Below are 18,854 nucleotides of genomic sequence, written 5' to 3'. Positions count from 1 at the left end.
AGGGAGTTTGAGTAGGGGGGTTCTGATGAGGGATTTTGCTGGGGGGGGTTCTGTTGGTTTTGCAGAGTTACATCCATTAACAGAACCTTGGTGCAATGCTGGTGGTGGTCACCCTGTCCATTAATCTGTCTCCCACTACAGTGATTCACATGCAACTCAACTGCTACTTCATCTCAGAGGCCATGCATGCAGGGTCGTGTCGCTGAGTTTTTTCTTTAAAACATCTGCCCTTGCGCTGTCCAAGATGGCAGCCACTAGCCACATGGGTCTATTGAAATTTAAATTCAATTACACAAAATTTTAAAGTTCTGTTCCTCAGTCACTCTTGCCACATTTCACATTCTCAGGAGCCATATCTGGCCCATGGCTGCCATTTTAGACAGTGCAGACAGAGAACATTTCCACCATCACAGAAAGTTCTATGGATGGTGCTACCCTAGGCCCACATGAGGCCTAATTCCTGGCCTCCCACACTACAGCTCCAGAGGGATCTTTTACTTTCCTTTAAAAAATTGTGAAATAGAACATATTTAGAAAAAAATGATAAGATGCACATGCATATTTAACAAATAATTGTAAAGTGAACATCCACGGAAATGTAGCTCTTGATGTCCCTTGCATTTTTTCCCGGTCACAACCCCTTCCCTCCTCCCAGATGTCACCAGTATCCTGACTTCTGTCCTATTTATGTCCTTGCCCTTCTTTGTTGCTTTACCACCAACGTATGGACACCGAAGCACTGTAGTGTAGGTTTCCTAGTTTGGAGCTTTATATGGATAGGATCACACAGTGTGTCCTTTTTTGGGTCTGGGGTGATGTGATATGACTTAGGTTTTAATAGGATCTTGGGCTGCTGTGAGGAAAACAGAGTTGGGAAGGAGTCCTCCACTCTGTCAGACCCAAACGTTTTTGTAAAGATATTTTTGAAATGCCAAGAGGTGTGCTGGTAAATGTTTAACAACAGGATCTCTAGGAGGAGGAGGAGGAAGAAGAAGAAGAAGAAGAAGAAGAAGAAGAAGAAGAAGAAGAAGAAGAAGAAGAAGAAGAAGAAGAAGAAGGAAGAGGAGGAGGATAAGGAGGAGAAGGGGAGAGGAGGGGGAGGAGAGGGAGGAGGGGAGGCGGGGAGGAGGTGGAGGTGGAGGAGGAGGAGGAGGAGAGGAGGAGAAGATGAAGAGCAAAAGGGAGAGGAAGGGGGGGGAGGGGAGGAGTACGGCCTTGTAAGACTGCGACAGTAGAGGACGTAAAGGTTACTAATGACCTGAGCCTTCCACAGAGCTCTGGGGGGAGAATAACACCCCACGTGATGCCAGGAGATGCAGTAGTGAGGAGACATCGCAGGACAAATACCTCTTATTCTAATATCCCACCAACACAGTCAGCTTCTAGAACCTAAAATGACCTGAGAAACAAAACCCTTCCCTAGGCTGTGGGTATAGAGGCTGAGCTGTAAAAAGAAGCACTGAGACTAGAGCCCACAGAGCAGTCAGGGGTACAGTGACCAAGGAGGAAGGACAATAAGCAACCTGAAAATAGACACATATTTTCATGTGCTCGTTGACATCCAACTATCATCAGCTGTGAAGCATCTGTTCATTTTTTTTGGCCCATGTTTTCTCGTTTATTTATTTATTAATTTAGAGGAACATTAACCCTGAGCTAACATTCACCTCGCCTTGTAATGGGTCACGTGGGCGTATGACACACATCCAGTCAATGAGATACGGAGGCCAGTGGCTGGAGGGCTTTAGAAGGTTTCCCTCACTCTTCCAAAAGGGACTGAAGATAAGAACAAACCTCTTTTTGCTGCCTCAAAAGGGTTGGCTGCATGTGACACCTGGGTATGTGGCAGCCCTCTTGGGCCCATGAGGTAGTCAGTCCAAGAGGAGATGATGGCAGTTCAACAAGATGGATGGAACTGGAGTCACTGATGACATTGTTGAGCTGCTGAATTAATTTCCCTGGAGTTGTGCCATCTCTGGTCTTGTGCAAGACACATGAATATATTATTTAAACCAGTGAGTTGGGACTTCAGTTACTTGCAGCCCAAAGCATTCTGATGCAAGAAGGAAGGGTCGTGGTACATATAACCATGTGCTCCTCAGGCCTTGGAACTGATCTTGGGGGAGCCGGGAAAGGAGAAGGAGGCGCCAAAGATGGGCTAACATCAGTGCTTGAGTAGCGGCGACAGGTCTGCTGGGATCCCAATCCACTCGGGCAGGAAGGCCGCCTCTGGTTTAAAGACTTTGAGGAAGGGAGAGTCCGGGAGTGTGTAATTGGCCAGGTAGATGGTCTCTCCACCCGCCAGGTAGGCGGCCCAGATCCCGAAGGTCCCAATGGTCATGACGGTGTGGTTACACTGTGTGAGCAGCGCGAAGTCCTTGGCGGGCGAGCCCTCTTTGCCATCGCCAGCAAACACCACATCGCCATGGGAGGCATCGATGTTTTCCTGACACCAGGCCATGCCGTTGCTGGTGACGACGAAGACGACAGAGCTGTAGCGAGCCCGGAACCAGTCCAGGGCCTGCTCCAGGTATCGCCGATCGGCCACCACGCCCTTCCACACCTGCGGCATGACGCGCACGTAGTCCCCCCGGCGCACGTGCACCCCCACGAAGGTGCTCGGCCGGCTGCCATTCACCTGCAGACCCCGCAGATATTTCTGGGCCTCCTCCCGCACGTGGTCGTGCAGCGTGAACTCCTGGAGGATCTCCTGGCGGAGGTGGTGGTAGAAGGTCCAGGAACAGGGGTAGCCAGTGAGGCGCACGTAGTCCCCGGGAATGTGGCGGTACCGCTCCTCCATCCAGTCGTTCAGGTGGTAGTTCCGCCACGGGACCCTGCTGGCCGTGTCGCCGTGCAGGACGGGGAGGGTGATCCTGAAGATGGGGGCCAGGGCGTTGTGCATCTGGGCCGGGATGTAGGCCGGCCGGCCGTTCATCTTGGCCAGCGCGTACAGGGTGGCGTACTCGCCCATCTGGTTCCCCAGGCGACCTATTGCATTGATCGTCCACATACCCCTTGGGATGGGTGGCTGGTTGGTGGTGGTTCTCTCCATGGTCTCCAGCGCTGGCCTTATCGCCGGCACCAACTCCCCTGTGCGTTGAATCTTTGCTAGCCGCTGCTGAATGTGAAATATGGTGGAAGCCACGAAGACGAAGAGGATGAAGTGGCCCATGGGGAAGAAGAAAGGCGCCTGAGTGCTGAGCATGGCTGTCAGGGGAGGGAGAGCAGGGGACGTTAGCTCCGGGGATGGAGGCCCTGCCGTGGCGCAGGAACGTGGCGGCGCAGTTGTGGGTACAGACCCGTGTGGGTGTGTGTGGGTGTGGGTTTACTTTGTGTGCTGTAAACGAATGTGAATACTCAGGTCCGTGTATGCAGGTATGTCTCTAGAGTGTGTGTCGTGTGGGTGTGTTTACATTGGGTTCATAGGTGTGTGTTCACACATGTAGATATGTGTGCATTGTGTGTGTACACATGGCACGTGCTTTGTACGAGTATATATGGATATACATATAGCGTGTGTGTGCATATGAGTATCTATACATTGTGCACATATGTGGGTGTGAAACTGTGCATGTAAACGGACATGTGCACGCTGTAATGTACGAAGGTGTATTTATTGTGTACACATATGGGTGTGTTCTATATACATATAGTGTGTAGGTATTTGTGAACACATGGCATGTGTGTATATATGAGTGTGCATACCTTATATGCACATACATTGTATGTTTTCATGTGGGTGTTTATAGACTATGAGTGGACATATGTGGGTGTCTCTATATGGTGAGCACAAGTGTCTGAGCCTACCGAGGACCCAGTTTCTAGACACGTCCGTCTTCGCATGCCCTGCCCATCTCTATCCTTTGGGAAGGGAAACTGCCCCGCCCATCAAGAACTCAGCCACTTGCCCTGCCTACCTCCTGGCCACAGACACCTGAACTTGAGATAGACACCTGAGTCCACGGTGGCTTCTCCATTGATTGGCTGTGGCCTCTGACAAGTGTACGCTGGCCCTACAAGATGAATTGGCCAATTCTCTCTCTCGAGTATTTTTACTAAAAGGCTCAGAAGGCAGCTGGCAGGTGAGGGGGGATTTTTTTCCTCCTGCTACCAACTGGGTGTCCAATAATTCAATTCCACTCAATTCTCACACGATCCACCTGGAGTTAGCATCCGATCCCACAAGTTAAAGAGTGCAATTCCACAAGACCGGCCCCCGCTTCAGACACCAATCACGAATCCTGGGCCATTCACACTTCTGATGCACCAGCCACAAAGCAGGGGTACTCATGACCGCCCCCCTCAGGTTTGACAGTTTGCTAGAATGGCTCACAGAACTCGGGAGGGCACCTTACTCACATTCACTGGCACATTATAAAGGACAGCAATAGCCAGAGGAAGAGGGACACGGGGCGAGGTCCAGGAGGGTCCAGAGCACAGCGGCTCCTGTCCCTGTGGAGTTGCGGTGGGCCAACCTCCTGGCTCGCGGATGTATTTGCCAACTCAGAGGCTGTCTGAACCCCGCTGTTCAGGGCTTTTGTGGCGGTTTCGTTCCCCAGGCATGACTGATTAAATCAGTGGCCATGGGCGACGGATTCACCCTCCAGTCTCTCCCCGCCCCAGAGGTTGGGGGTGGGGCTCGAAGTTCCAACCTTGTCATCCAAGCTCGGTCTTTCTGGTGACCAGCCCCCATTTTGAAGCTATCTAGAGGCCTGCTAAGAGTCACCTCGTCAGAACCAAAGACACTCTTATGACCGCGATCACTCAGGAAGGGCCAAAGATCTTAGGAGCTGTGTACCAGGAACTGGGGACAAAGATCAAATAGCGTTCTAGGAGACCACAGCAGGTGATGCTGAAAGAGAGAGCAGGGAGCGGAGCGGTGGGGCCATGTCAGAGGCAGGCTGAAGCAGAGCGACCAGCAGCCACGAGATACCTGCAGCGATGTGCAGAGAGCTCAAGAGAACCTCGGTTACTGGCCAAGGAATCCCAGAAGACCCCTGTATATGTGAAGAAATATACAACCTGTTCTTTTCAGCTCTGGCTACAACAGAAATTAGTTGCAGGAATGGGTTGGTTGCACAGGACAGACAGTAAGGAAAAGCAGAACAATCATTACTTAGCATCACCACCACTAACACTTTATCATTGCTGAGATACATCCCAAAATGAGTGATGGGCTTTGTTATTCTTCCTTTTTTTTTTTTTTGAGGAAGATTAGCCCTGAGCTTACATCTGCTGCCAATCCTCCTCTTTTTGCTGAGGAAGACTGGCCCTGAGCTAACATCTATGCCCATCTTCCTCTACTTTATATGGGGGACGTCTACCACAGCATGGCTTGCCAAGCGGTGCCATGTCCACACCCGGGATCAGAACCGGCGAACCTCGGGCCGCCAAAGCAGAGCGTGTGCACTTAACCGCTGCACCACCAGGCCAGCCCCGGGATTTGTCATTCTGTTGTCTAGGTGGGACGAACACCTGGACTGCGTTGCCACCATCAAAGGCTGGGTTTGACCACTGATGGATAAGACTGGACTCTGAGCACCAGACAGGGGAGTAGCTGGGCGGAGTCAAAAGAACGAAAGCCTTCTGACCTCTCAGCTCTTTCAAAGACTTCTCACTTCCTTCCCTGCAGATACGAGGCTCCCGCCCAGCCTTTAAAACTCTTCCTCACAAACAGGCTTTCCGGCAGCCTATCCTGGAGGCTCTGCACCAAGGGAGATCAGAGAGGAAAGGTTTCCAGGTGATTTGGTGTGGGGTTTACATGGCCGCTCGAAGGACTGAACCAAGTGGCCTTTTAGAAGAGAACATCGGGGCTAGCTACAGCAGGGTGTGATCTGCTTGAACCAGGAAGCTGACAGAAGCTAAGCAGGTGCGGTCTATTACAGATAATCATGAATAACCCAAGTTGGCACAGGACCTAATGTAGCAACGTCCTTGCTTCTGGTTCATAAGTCACCGAAACCTTCAGAGCCCAGTAAGATTGCGTGCGAGTTACCTTTCCGGAAGAAAATCAGGCTTGTCAACTAGATGCCTGGATTTGAATGGGACCAACTCAGCTGGGGGTCTGGGCCTCACCTGGGTCCTCTGCAGGTGTTGAGCCCAAGCAGAAATGGACTCCTGGGTGGCACAACTTCCTGTTCCACTTGAACAGAAGGAGCCGGGGGCTGGGTTGGCTCAGCAGATGCTTAGGAGATTCTCTGTCTTACGGTCCACAAGATCCAGATAAGGCCCCCTCCTCATTGCCAGTGAGAAGAAGGTCTCCATTCCCTAAGCCCTGTGTGGAATGTCCTTCACATGGTGACTCTGACAGGACACAGCACTGTGGTTAAGTGCATGCGGTCTGGCTGCTGGTGCGGCCATGCTAAGCCATCCCTAACTGAACCGAGAAATCCACGAGCAGGGTGAATTCAGCCCTGAGAGTAAAAAGTGAGTGAGATCACACTAAAGGAGGGAGAGAAAGAAAGTACCACTGGGTCCCCAGTGGCCTCCTGGCTCCTGTTCTCTCAAGGCCGCACTGCACTTTCATTCCTGTCCAGATCCTCACAGGATTCCTCAAGACCACTTGACTCTGGAGAGACAGGAAGTCTCTGGGGATTGGGAGGCAGGAGGAAGCTGGAGAAAGTGGGGGGGGAGCACCAACGTAGGAGGACGGAGAGCTCCGGAGTGTTTCTTGAATTCTTTCTCCAACTAGATTGTGGGCACTTGAAGGGCAAGGAGTAAACTTGGCTCCTCTTTCTGGCTCTGAATTTGCCAAGCACAGGACATGGGGCAGGGGAGGGGGGCTGTGGCAATGGCAATGTTTGAGGGAAGACAGAACGATGGAGGAAAGGAAGGGAGAGAGTAGGGTATGGAAGGGAGGGAGGGAGGGAGAGACGGAAAAAGAGACCAAGAAGAGGGAAGAGAGGGAAATAGAGAGACAGAAATGGAGAAAAAGACAGGGAGAGAGACAGCCCTGACGCCTAGTGGCTAAAGTTCAGTACTCTCGCTGCTTCAGCAGCCCGGGTTTGTTTCCCAGTCTTGGAACCACAGTACCCATCTGTCAGTAGCCATGCTGTGGCAGTGGCTCACATAGAAGAAGTGGAAGGACTTACAGCTAGGATATACAACCATCACTGGGAGGAAAAAAAAAAAGGAGGAAGATTGGCAATAGATGTTATCTCAGGGCCAATCTTTCCCTGCAGGAAAAAAAAAAAAAAAGAAAGAAAGAAAAGAAAACCTAAAGAAAGTTGAAGGAGCCGTAATAATATCAGGAGGAAAAAAACAACAAACACAGGCGCAGAACCAGAGAAAGAGAGCAGGAAGAGAGACAGACAGACCAAGAGAGACTGAGATGGACTGAGAAAGATGAAGACAGGGAGAAAAACACAGGAATAGAATGAGAAGAGGAGAGACAGACAGAGGGAGGGAGAGAGAAGAAGGCAGGCAAGAGAGATGTGTCTCCACGGGGTCCCATCGGTAGCTCCTGCTCTGTCCCCATTCTCTCCACGTCAGTCCCCATCAGGACCCTGGGTCTCCGTCTCTTGATGACACACACAGCTCCATGAAGGATGGGACAGTGTCTGTCGTGTTCCTTGTGCGTCCCCCAGAGCCCTCGGAAACCGCTCGGCACACAGTAGGTGCCCAGGAAACAGAGGCAGAAGGAATGGGGTCTCCACCTCTCTGGTCCCCTCTGGCTCCATCTGTTTTTTGCTCCTTCTCTCATTCAGTCTCCACCAACCTCTCCCTCCCTCGAATCTCTCATTTCCTCACGTCCCTGTCTTCTGGTTTGGTTTTTTTGGTCTTCATTTCCCAGTATCTCGTAGGTAAAAAGATGCATATTGGAAGATCTGACTTTTGCAATCAAACCTCTTAATCACTGGGCTGGCAGGAGGGGGAGGGGGCCCTGAATGTCCCTTTGACATTTGTTTACAGAAGACAGAAAGACAATAGGGCTAGTTTTGTTTGGGTCAAAAGAAACACAGAATGTTCTAGAACAATCTCTCAGCCTCCTTGGCTGTTCCCTCCCTCCTGACCCAGGAAGGGGGATGGGTCCCTGCTGAGGAGTCTAGCTAGCATGGCAAGCGCCTCCAGACCTGGCGCCCTGGCCTTGACGGGGTTGCAGGGAGAGGAGGAAGAGGTGGCGACAACCTCACGGGGCCAAACCCAGAGTCTGGGAGTGGAGCCTCCACTGAGGTTTTGCTCTTATCAGCTGTGTGACCTTGACCGAGGGCCTTGACCTCTCAGTGTCGTCATCTGAAACATTGGGAGGATAAGTAAGAGCGCCTCTCTCCAGGCCTGTGTGAGCACATGGGTAGCCTGCGGTGATGGGGGCCGGCCCGGTGGCGCAGCAGTTAGGTGCACACTTTCCGCTTCGGTGGCCTGGGGTTCGCCGGTTCGGATCCAGGGTGCAGGCATGGCACCGCTTGGCACGCCATGCTGTGGTAGGCGTCCCACATATAAAGTAGAGTAAGATGGGCATGAATGTTAGCTCAGGGGCAGTCTTCCTCAGCAAAAAGAGGAGGATTGGCAGCAGATGTTAGCTCAGGGCTAATCTTCCTCAAAAAAAAAAAAAAGTTCTACATATGATGAAACCATAAAAAAAATTAAAAAACAAAAACCTGCGGTGAATGCTGACAACAGGCTGGACCTGTTACTGGAGCAGGGTTAATACCCCAGCCGCACGCTGATGCCAGGCTCAGCCAAGGGATGTCAGTCTTCGTCTGGCCAGGGCTGGGGTGGCAGCTGGGATGGGAGGAGACTCAGCTAGCAGCTCGCTTGACATCTGCCGGGAAAGCTTGGGGAGTATCCACGGCTGGAGTCTGAGGTGGTGCCACTTCTGGTAAATGGGAGGAGCCTGCCTTTCCTGGGGTCCCCTGAGGTCAGGGAGTCAATCTCCTTATCTGCCCTCAGTCTCTACAGCTGCGCCAGGCACTTCAGGCCAGCCATGGAGGGAGTGGAAAGAGGGGGGGTCATAGTCCCCTGGGGGTGGTCCCTTGGGGGAATCACAGTAGGACGCAGGACAGAAAGGAGCCCCAACTTTGAAGGAGGAATCCAGCCTCCAGGTCCCTCAGAAAAGTGGAGCCACCAATATCTGCCAATAATTTCTTTTTAATTCTCTCCGTCTCTTCCACGTCTCTCTATCCCAGACCTGGCGTCATCCTCTGCCTTCTAGAGCCCCGTGTGTCCCCACACCCAGAGCTGAGCCTGCCCGTCAGCTCACAGCCCTCCCAGGGCTGCCCACCCCCCAGGCTTGGTCACCAGCCTATTCCGTGCAGTAACCCCATCTTCCCCTTCCCCAGGTCCAGTCCAGTCACACCCTGGGATTTGCAAGTCCTGTTCCCTGTTCTCCGAAAGCCTCTCCCTCCCTTTCTCGGCTCCTCCCCGCCGTAAGCTCAGGTCACCCAGTTCATCACCACCCCAGCTCCCTCCTGGCCTCCCAAAGTCGCACTATAATCACCACGCTGGGGAAAGAGTTTAAGACAAAAATGTGGGGCCACCAGTTTGAAGTCCCTGACTTGATTCTGGGCCTAGAGTGGAAGGGGTGACTCAGGACGGGATTAGGGAGCAAGGGACCAAGACGCCTCCCGGGGTGGGGGACCCCTGGGTCCTGTGGGTGGGTCCTGCCCTCCATCCCGGAGGTCAGAGGTCAGGGAGCAGCCTACAAGATGGGAATGGAACTCTCGTTCCTACTGGCGCTGCCCTGGCCTTTCCAGAGGCACATTCACTCTCAGGTCGGTCAGGAAACGGGTGACAGGAGGGAGGGAGGGAGCTGGTGGCCTCGGGTGGGGGAGGGGAGCGTGGTGGTGACAGAGGGGGTGGGGGCTCAAGGAACAGATCTTCGAGGAAGGAAGGTGATGGGGGCTGAGGAGGGCAGCTGGCTTGAGGAGTGATGGGCAAGTCAGATGCCTGGTGTGCTGGGGGCAGAGGACATGGGTGTCTGGGGCTGTGAGGGATGGACCCTCTGCTTCCAGAGGTCCCGAGGTGGGTGCATCCCAGAGGGGACCAGAGACCCAGGAGTAGACGGCTGAGGCTCCACTCCCCCATTCCCCGGGAACAAGGCTGTGCCCAGCTCTCTGCCCCGGGTGTGTGTGTGTGTGTGCACGCACGCGAGCACGCTGCAGGGTGCAGGGAGAGCCCCCTCTCGCCATCTCTCACCTGCTGTAGGAACCGGGGACTGCACGACAAGGTGGCTCTGCAAGCAGCTCTCTGGGGCTTGAATCTTCACTCAGAAATCTCCTGAAACTTCCGGCACCCGGCACCGCACCGTGGTGGAGGGAAAACCCCGCCCAGGATCTCCCTGGCCTCCCAGAGTCAGTGAGAGGTGGGGTGGCTGGGCTGCTGGAGCCACCTGAGCCTGAAGCTCCTCCTCCCTCCCCACATGCCTGCTGGACACAGGCCGGGAAGGCAGCCTGGAGGAGGCTGGCAGAGAACAGCTGGGCCAGGCTGTTCCTGACTCTGAGGGTCCTACATTTATTTATTTTGGCAAATGACTCTTAGCACTTACCTGGCCTACCAACTTCCTTCCATCTTCACCATTCTGTGAGGTGGACACTCTTAGTGGCCCTATGGTACAGAAGGGGAAACCAAGGCACAGAGAGGTGAAGTAACTTGCCTGAGGCCACACAGGAAGAAAGTCATAGAAGCTGGAATTTGAAACCAGGCAGGCTAGAATCTTGGAAAATACCTGGCAAATAGCAACTCTTCTGTTTCCCTTACTTCAAAAAAGATTGTCTTAGAAAATTACTATCTTGCATCCCCTCATGGGACATCATAGGTCCAGGAAATGCTTGTCTATGGCTGCCGAAATCAGGTGCAAGACTGATGAGAAATTTTACTGGGCAGGGATGAGGCGGCACCGCCAGAGCCCCCAACAATCCTAACGGAGAAAGAGGGACAAGGGCCCTTCTCTGGGCCCCTGAGTGAGGTGACAGCAAATTCGTGGCGCCATCTACAAACCTTACCCCGCCCACACACACAAAAAGAACCTGAATCAGATCAAGACTCTCACCGTGATCACCACTTTGCAGAAAACAGGTGGATAAAGTTGCCTGTGAATTGACACCATGAGGACACAATCAGCCAAGTCCAGAATGTGGGACAGTCTAGAGGACAAGTGACCCGATTTCCCCAATGACTCAATGACATGGAAAAAAGAAGCAAGGGGTGGGGCTGGCCCGCTGGCACAGTGGTTAAGTTTGAGCGCTCTGCTTCGGCAGCCTGGGGTTCGTGGGTTTGGATCCCAGGGGCGGACCTAGCACTGCTCATCAAGCCATGCTGTGGCGGCATCCCACATACAAAATAGAGGAAGATGAGCACAGGTGTTAGCTCAGGGCCAGTCTTCCTCACCAAAGGAAAAAAAAAAAAAGCAGAAAGGGAGACTTAAAATACATGCAAACAGATTCTGGGCTCAGAAACATAGAAACACATTTTCCACTTATATGAATGTCTGGTAGGATGTTCGAAAGACATGAGGATGTGGGACAATTGTTTGTTACATAACCCTTAGCGGCTGTGGCCCTCAGTCACTAAATGCTGTGCTAGTGTCATAACCATTGTGACAACTCAAAATGCCCTCACACATTCCCAAAATGTCCCCCAGGGATGGCACTCCTGAAGGGAGGACTGCCTCCTTAACTCTTCTGCTCGCCTGTTCCAGGACCAGGGCAATGCTGGTCAACCCTAAAAGCCAGCTTTCTGGAGAAAAGAACCCTGGTGGGCGGCATCTGCCAATTTCCACGGTGTAAATATTTTCACCATGGCCAGTTTCGAGCTGCCAACATGACATCATTGAACACAGAATCCAAGAGATGCTCAATGGGACTCTGTTCTATAAAACCCCTGCCATACAGCTATGATAAATGTAAATAACCCTGAGAGACAGATAATAGGAAAATAATTAGAGCATGATGACTTTTGAGCATTCATTACCTTTTTTTTTGGTGAGGAAGATTGGCCCTGAGCTAACATCTGTGCTAATCTCCCTCTATTTCATGTGGGACGCCGCCACAGCGTGGCTTGATGGGCAGGGCTGGGTCTGTACCCGGGATCCGAACCTGCGAACCCCAGGCTGCTGAAGCGGAACATGTGAACTTAACAACTGCATCACCAGGCTGGCCCCCACTACCTTTGGTTTTTGATAGAATGTATTCAGCTGTAAGTGATCCCATTTAATTCTAGGTCATGGCTGTGCTTAACCGCCAGCTTGCAATACTCCTAGAAATTTCACCATCGGCTCTCTTGAGAGGTATGTGCTGACCCCAACACACAGCTGCTTGGGATCTGCCCTCATCTTTGGTGCATCCGGTTGGTCTGCTCTGCTGGTGTCCCCTCTAGGCCGCTGGGGACAGGCGCAGGTCCAGCAGAGCTACGGGGAAGGGTCCTGGTATTGCTGTCATTCTCTCTTCAGGACAGTCCCCAGCCCATACCCTCCAGGATTCTTTCTGCTCCACCTGTTCCATAAATATTTAATTAAGCATCTTCTATGTTCTGGATTCCATCTGGGGAAAGAGCAACGAGAATCTCCGACTTCAGGGCACTTCCGTAGTACTTGCCCAGGACTTGTTAAATAAATGAGTGTAATTAACATGGTCGCTCACAACTCTGCAGACGTCCAGTTGACGTTCGGCCATAAAGAGGAACGAAGCCCTGATACGTACTCCAACATAGTGGATGAAGCCAGACACAAAGGCTGCATACTGTAGGATTATTGATACGAAATGTCCGGAAGAAGCAAATTTATGGAGACAGAAAGTAGATTAGCGGTTGCCAGGGGTTGTGTGTGGGGGCAATAGGGATGTGATGGTTAATGGGTATGGGTTTGTTTTTGAGGGAATCGAAATGTTCTGGAATTCGATAGTGGTGATGGTTGCACAACATGGTGAGTGTCCTAATACCACTGAATTATACACTTTAAAACAGCCAATTGACTATTGCCATATCAGCCTGCGATATGACTGCTCCCCCCCACCCCATCGCTCCTGTTGCCCCCGGGAGAGAACTCGCCGGCCCTCAGGGCCTCCTCTGTGCAGCCGGCCTCTCCTGGAAGCCTCCATAAGTTTCTCCCACAGCACCGGGAGCCCCAGCAGCTTCTGGGTCTTGCTGTGCCTTCCACTTTGCTCTCTCAAGACACCAAGGCTCAGAAGGCCAAGGAGAAGGTCCCTCAGGGAAGGTGACACAGAGGCAGCTTCTAATCCAAGCCACTCAGTCCTGTGAAAAAGTGACATAAGCGGAGCCATTTTAAATCACGGTCGGAGCAGCCACGCCAGAGGGACTGCCTTGCCCGTCATCTCGTTCCTTGAACCTTGGACTGGACCAAACTGGCAATTGTTTTACAAGCAATTGGGTCTCAATGAGTTTGGAGGCCGGATGTCCTGATGGCAGAGACTGAGGACTGCGGGCTCGGGGACGATGGGATCAATGGTCAAGCAGGCGTTGAGCCAAAGCCAGCTCTCTGCCTCAACTCCAGATAAAATTCGTTGTCATACGAGCTCCCTTCTTGGCCTTTAAAAGCCCCTGACTTTTCCTCCCCAGCGGGACACTGTTTGGTTTTCTGCCTGAATCTGTGCTCCCGAATTGCGATTCTTTGATCCCAAAGAAACACTTTGCCTCTCAAACTGGCTTCTGTTTTTCCCAACCCCCTGCGCTCCCCTTTGCAATTTGGGGTCAAGGCTCGTCTGTCTTCCTGAGCCGCCAAGAACCCCCTTAACTCTCTGTTCCTGGTCTGCCCTCAGGACACAGTTTTATATGGTACCTCAACTTGAACCATCATCAAATAGTAATAATGGAATAATAGTATCTACGGTGACTGTAAACCCCCTAGGGCAGGAACTCTATCAATGTCATTTATTGCTGTACGTTATCAACAACCGTGACCCACTTAATCCTCCCCACTCAGATGATCACTATCAACTGAGGCCTAGAGAGGTGCAGCCACTCACCCAAAGCCACACAGCGTGTAACCTGTAGAGCTAGGACTCGAACCCTGATCCCAAAGTCTGTTTTTTTTTTTTTTAATTATGGTAAAATATATATAACATAAAATTGCCATCTTAATCATTTTTAAGTACCCAGTTCAGTAATGTTAAGTATATTCACACTGCTGTGCAACCAACCTCCAGGACTTTTTCATCTTGGAGAACTAAAATTCTGTACCCACTAAATAACAACTCCTCATTCTCCCCTCCGCCTCCCCCTAGCATCTGCCACTCTACTTCCTGTCCCTTTGATTTTGACTACTCTGACGACCTCATGGGAGGAGAGTCATAGTCCTTGTTTTTTCTGTGCCTGGCTTATTTCACTGAGCACACTGTCTTTCCTGGTTCAACCATGTGGTAGCTTGAGTGAGAACTTCCTTCTTTTTTAAGGCTGAATGATTTCCCATCGTTTGGCTAGACGAATTGTGTTTGTCCATTCTTCCATCGATTGACACCTAGGTGGCTTCCACCGTTTGCCTTCTGAGAATAACGCTGTTATGAACATGAGCACGGTCTGTGTTTTTAAAAGCAACACTCGCTGCTCCTTTCGCACACGGAACCGTTTCTGCTAACACATGCTCAAAAGTGTATGTCGAGTAAATACCACGTCATGTTCTGCTTGGCTCGGCCCAGTCTTTTCCTTTTAATGGCCTCTGGGTTCTATGCTCTGGGTTCTGACCTAGAACATGAGCCCTGGGCCACGGCAGCCGCAAGCCTGTTGTCTCTGATCTGCTGGTGTGCCAAGCCAGGAGCTCAGCACCAGCCCAGTGCACATTCGAGCCATTTAATAAATAACTATACACAGGCTGGGCAGGTGGCATAGTGGTTAAGTTCATGTGCTGTGCTTCTGTGGCCGCGGGTTTGCTGGTTCAGATCCTGGGTGCTGACCTGCACACCACTTGTCAGTCATGCTGTGGCAGCATCCCACATAGAAGAACTAGAATGACCTACAACTAGGATATAAAACAATGTACTGGGGCTTTGGAGGGAAAATTAAAGAGGAAGATCGGCAACAGATGTTAGCTCAGGGCCAATCTTCTTCAGCAAAAAAACAAAGAAAGAAAATAATTATTAAAAATAATAATAATAAAAATAAATAAATATATCGCTTCCTAGGGCTGTTGTAACAACATACCACAAACTGGGTGTCTTAAAGCAATAGAAAATTATTCTCTTACAGTTCTGGAGGCTCAAAGCCAATCTTTGCCTATGTTACTATATGGTGTCCTCCCCTGGTGTCTGTGTGTCACTGTCATGTTGGCATAAGATGACCTCATCTTAACTAATGATGTCTGTAAAGACCCTATTTCCAAATAATGGTGCATTCTGGCATAGTGGGGATTTCAACGTATCTTCTGGGAGACACAATTTGACCCCACTGCAAACACGTACTATGTGCTCAATACTGTCTGGAGCAGTGGGCTATGAGACCTCTGTCTTTGGGGACATAAGTCGTTCCTGTCCTTCTGGGCTTCCTTTTTGTCCCCTCTGTCGAGGAGCAGGGGGAGGTCTTTGAAGGGCTCACCACCTTCTGCTTTGGACTTGCAACCCCGGTAAGGAAGTTAGTAAACATTTGTTGAATGACTTTGTGCCATTGCCTCGTGGCCGCGGGCCAGCTTCCACTTCGGCGCTTAGAAAATAGAAGCTGTTAACTTCCTCTTGCACCAGGAACAGAGGTGGGTGCTCCTGGTATGCCGATTAAACAGAACTAAATACACGAGCTCACACCACTGCACTCGGCTCCCGGCAGCCAGCCCGGGCCCGGTTGGGTCTCCAAGCAGGACCCCTCGGGGTGCAGAGCGGGGAGCTGACGTGGAGGGTGGCTGTGAGGATGCGTCTTCCAAATCTCCCCCAGCACCTACATCGTCCCCAGGATGTGCAGGACAAGACGAGCAGGAAGCCAGCGCTCAGCTCCCCAGCCGAGGGAACGAACGGGAGCTGTGATGGCCGCACAAGTTTTGTCGGGTCCCCCAAGTCTGCGAGCAATACCACATCTCTTCATTATTTTTTGTGAATCAACTTGACTTTGACTAAGAACAGGTCATCATCCCACAAAGCGGGCAAGAAATTCAGCGGGTGACCTCAATATCAGAGGGAAGTGTCGATGTGGGATTTCTTTTATATAATACCCAAATCCCGGTGCCATCACTTAGGGTCCCGGCAGGGGGTGGATCACTCACCGGGGGCAACGTGAGAGGTGCTTAATCGGGTGATTTACAAAGGGGTGGGTGGGGAGCAGGAAAACCAGTGAGAGATGGTACAGCTCCCAGGGACTAGCAACAAGGGGGAGCTGTCATGTCCCCAGGTCAGCAGGGGTGGATCTGGGACAATAAGTACCTCAGCTTCACTCTCCTTCCTCCTCTGATCTCTGGACTGTGAAACCACTGACCCAAGCCAACAGAATGCCATCGGGCGAGGGAGCCCCCAGATACTGTCTTAGTCACTTCATGCTGGTATAACCAAGATCCCACAGACTGGGTGGCTCAAACCACAGGAGTTTATTCCTCCCGCTTCTGCAGGCTGGGAAGTCCAGGATCAAGGTGCCCGCTGATTTGGTTCCTGGGAAGAGTCCCCTGCCTGGTCTGCGGACGGACAGCGGAGAGAGAAACCATCTCTCTCGTGTCTCGTTCTTCTAAGGGCACCAACCCCATTCATGAGGGCTCCACTCTCCCGACCTAATTACCTCCCGCAGGCCGCACCTCCTAACACCATCACCCTGGGGATGAGGGCATCAACGGAGAGACCTGGTGGGGGACCCGTACACTCGGGCCATAGCAGACACCATCAGACAGCCTCCCGGGGCCCAGAACAGGGTGGAGAAAGCTGGAGAAGAGATCCGGAGAGGCGGCGGAAGGGACCTGGCATACGGGTGTTCTGCTGAAATGGGGGGCATGGTGGCCATCCACCTCACTACTCTGACGCTGCTGCCCTTGACGCAGGGCCAGGACACGGGCCCGAGGTTCCCTCTACTTCTGGCTCGAGGCTCTCCAAAAATGATAATTTGGGGAAAGATCGTGGCTGACGGAAATCATCCTGAGGAGGAGGGCTGGCCCCGAGCGGATGGAGGACAAGAGGGAAGAGGAGGAAAGCCAACTGGCCTGGACAGGGAGGCCTGGGCGCCTGTGGTCGTCAGCTTATGGGCTGAATTGTGTCCCCACAAAAGTTCATCTGTTGCAGTCCTAACCCCCATCACCTGAGAATGTGACTGCATTCGGAGACAGGATCTTTATAGATGGAATGAAATCCAAATGCAGTCATTCGGCGGGCCGTAACCCATCATGACTGGTGTCCTTATAAGAAGAGGAAATTCGGACACAGACGCGCACGGAGGGAAGACGTAAGGACGCAGGGAGAAGACGGTCATCTTCGAGCCAGGGAGGGAGGCCTGGAGCGGAGCCTCCCCTCAGCCATCGGAAGGAACCAACCCTGCCGACCCCTGGATCTGCCTTCTGGCCTCCAGAAGCGTGAGAGGAGCAGTGCCTGTGGTTTGAGCCACCCCATCGGCTCTAGCCAACTCAGGCACCAGCCTCCAAGATGGCGCGCAACGATCCTGCCCTCCTGGTCTTCATACCCTTGTGCAGACCCCTCCGCACTGAATGAGGGCAGTTCTGTGTGGTTGGCTGGACATTACAGAAGTGATGTGTGGGACTAGCTGAGGCTAGACGGTAAAGGGTGTTGCCGTTTCCACCTTGGTCTCTTGGCTTTCTCTCTCTGGAGGAATCCAGCCACCACGTTGTGAGGACACTCCAGTAGCCCCCCAGACACCCACATCCAGGGAACCTGACCAGGGGCCAAGAGCCAGCACCGACCTGCCAGCCATAGAAGTGGATCCCCCAGCCCCAGGCGAGCCCTTGGATGACTGTGGCCCGAGCTGACAGCTGACAGCAACCTCACTGGAGGTCCCAAACAGAACCACCCAGCTAAGCCCCTCCAGAAGTCCTGACTCACAGAAACTGTAAGAGATAATAAATTATCGTTGTCCCTTTTTTGAGGAAGATTAGTCCTACCATCTGCCACCAATCCTCCTCTTTTTGCTGAGGAAGACTGGCCCTGAGCTAACATCCGTGCCCATCTTCCTCTACTTTATATGTGGGACGCTACCACAACGTGGCTTGCCAAGGGGTGCCATGTCCACACCCGGGATCCAAACAGGTGAACCCCAGGCCGCCGAAGTGGAACGTGCGCACTTAACCGCTGCACCACCGGGCCGGGCCCTTGTTGTCATTTTAAGCTACTAAGTTTTAGGGTACTGTGTTATGTAGCGACAGACAGCTAATACAGGACCTCCCTCCCCGTCCTCCCAGAGCCTCCTCCTGCTTTAACAGTCCCCTCCCCTCAACCCTGCACCATGGAGTCATCCAGCAAGGACTTTAGCAAGCAAATTGGGGCCCAAAATGGCCCTGGGGAGATACAATATTATTAACACATGAAAGGAAAGGTGCTCAACCTCAGAAGTATGCCAAGAAACGAGGATTCAAATAAATAAGACACTTGGAAAGGGTTTAAAACAGGAAAGACATGTGATTGAAATGTTTTCTAACCCAGTGCCCCTCAGTTCGGTGCAAATTTTAAATGAACATAAATGATTCTATGTTCAGATTTCCTTTTAATACCCAAAGGGGAGTATTATACCAGTAAAAATAGTGGTATCTTCATACTTTAAAATACACTGAACAAGAAAACCAGGATTGTAATCAGTTCATCCAAGCTTTGTCCACACTGGGCTTTCTCAGAGCGGCTTTAGGGCCTGAGGGCACAGGCAGTGCCGAAGTGTGAGGTCATCTGTCCATACAGGTGACAGCTGACAGGGCGTCAGCTGGTCTCTGGGGCCCCTTGGGGTCAGCCGGCTGCTTCTCTGACATGTGGCCTCTGGGCGTCTTTGCTGCTGCAGGCAAAGGCGTG

General features: G+C 52.0%; 2 protein-coding genes across 9 annotated transcripts in view; both read right to left on the bottom strand.

Annotated features, from left to right (window-relative positions):
- The window catches only part of FUT2 (fucosyltransferase 2 (H blood group)), a 33,901-nt gene that overhangs the window by 8,367 nt on the left and 6,680 nt on the right, over window positions 1–18,854 (bottom strand). For 4 of the 8 annotated variants that reach the window (XM_070498262.1, XM_070498267.1, XM_070498263.1 and 1 more), the window contains one exon: window positions 16,783–18,837. The exons of 2 other annotated variants lie outside the window; for them this stretch is intronic. The gene's annotated coding sequence lies outside the window, so the exon portion shown is untranslated. Of the gene's footprint in view, window positions 1–16,782; window positions 18,838–18,854 lie in introns of those variants that run through there. 2 more of the 8 variants (XM_070498264.1, XM_070498268.1) reach the window with 1 other exon arrangement.
- LOC106838254 (fucosyltransferase 2 (H blood group)) lies at window positions 1,590–11,162 on the bottom strand. Its single transcript, XM_044759542.2, has 2 exons — window positions 10,135–11,162; window positions 1,590–3,207 (listed from the first exon to the last, which is right to left on the bottom strand). The coding sequence occupies exon 2, from the start codon at window positions 3,203–3,205 to the stop codon at window positions 2,165–2,167; it is 1,041 nt and encodes a 346-aa protein (XP_044615477.1). The 5' UTR covers window positions 3,206–3,207; window positions 10,135–11,162; the 3' UTR covers window positions 1,590–2,164.

Source organism: Equus asinus, chromosome 26 (genome assembly GCF_041296235.1).
Source record: "Equus asinus isolate D_3611 breed Donkey chromosome 26, EquAss-T2T_v2, whole genome shotgun sequence".
In the NCBI taxonomy this organism is placed as follows: domain Eukaryota; kingdom Metazoa; phylum Chordata; class Mammalia; order Perissodactyla; family Equidae; genus Equus; species Equus asinus.
This window is presented reverse-complemented; position numbering and strand designations above follow the sequence as displayed.

Excerpts from the sequence above, each read along its gene's own strand:
- LOC106838254 (XM_044759542.2), bottom strand. The coding sequence starts at position 3,205 with ATGCTCAGCACTCAGGCGCCTTTCTTCTTCCCCATGGGCCACTTCATC.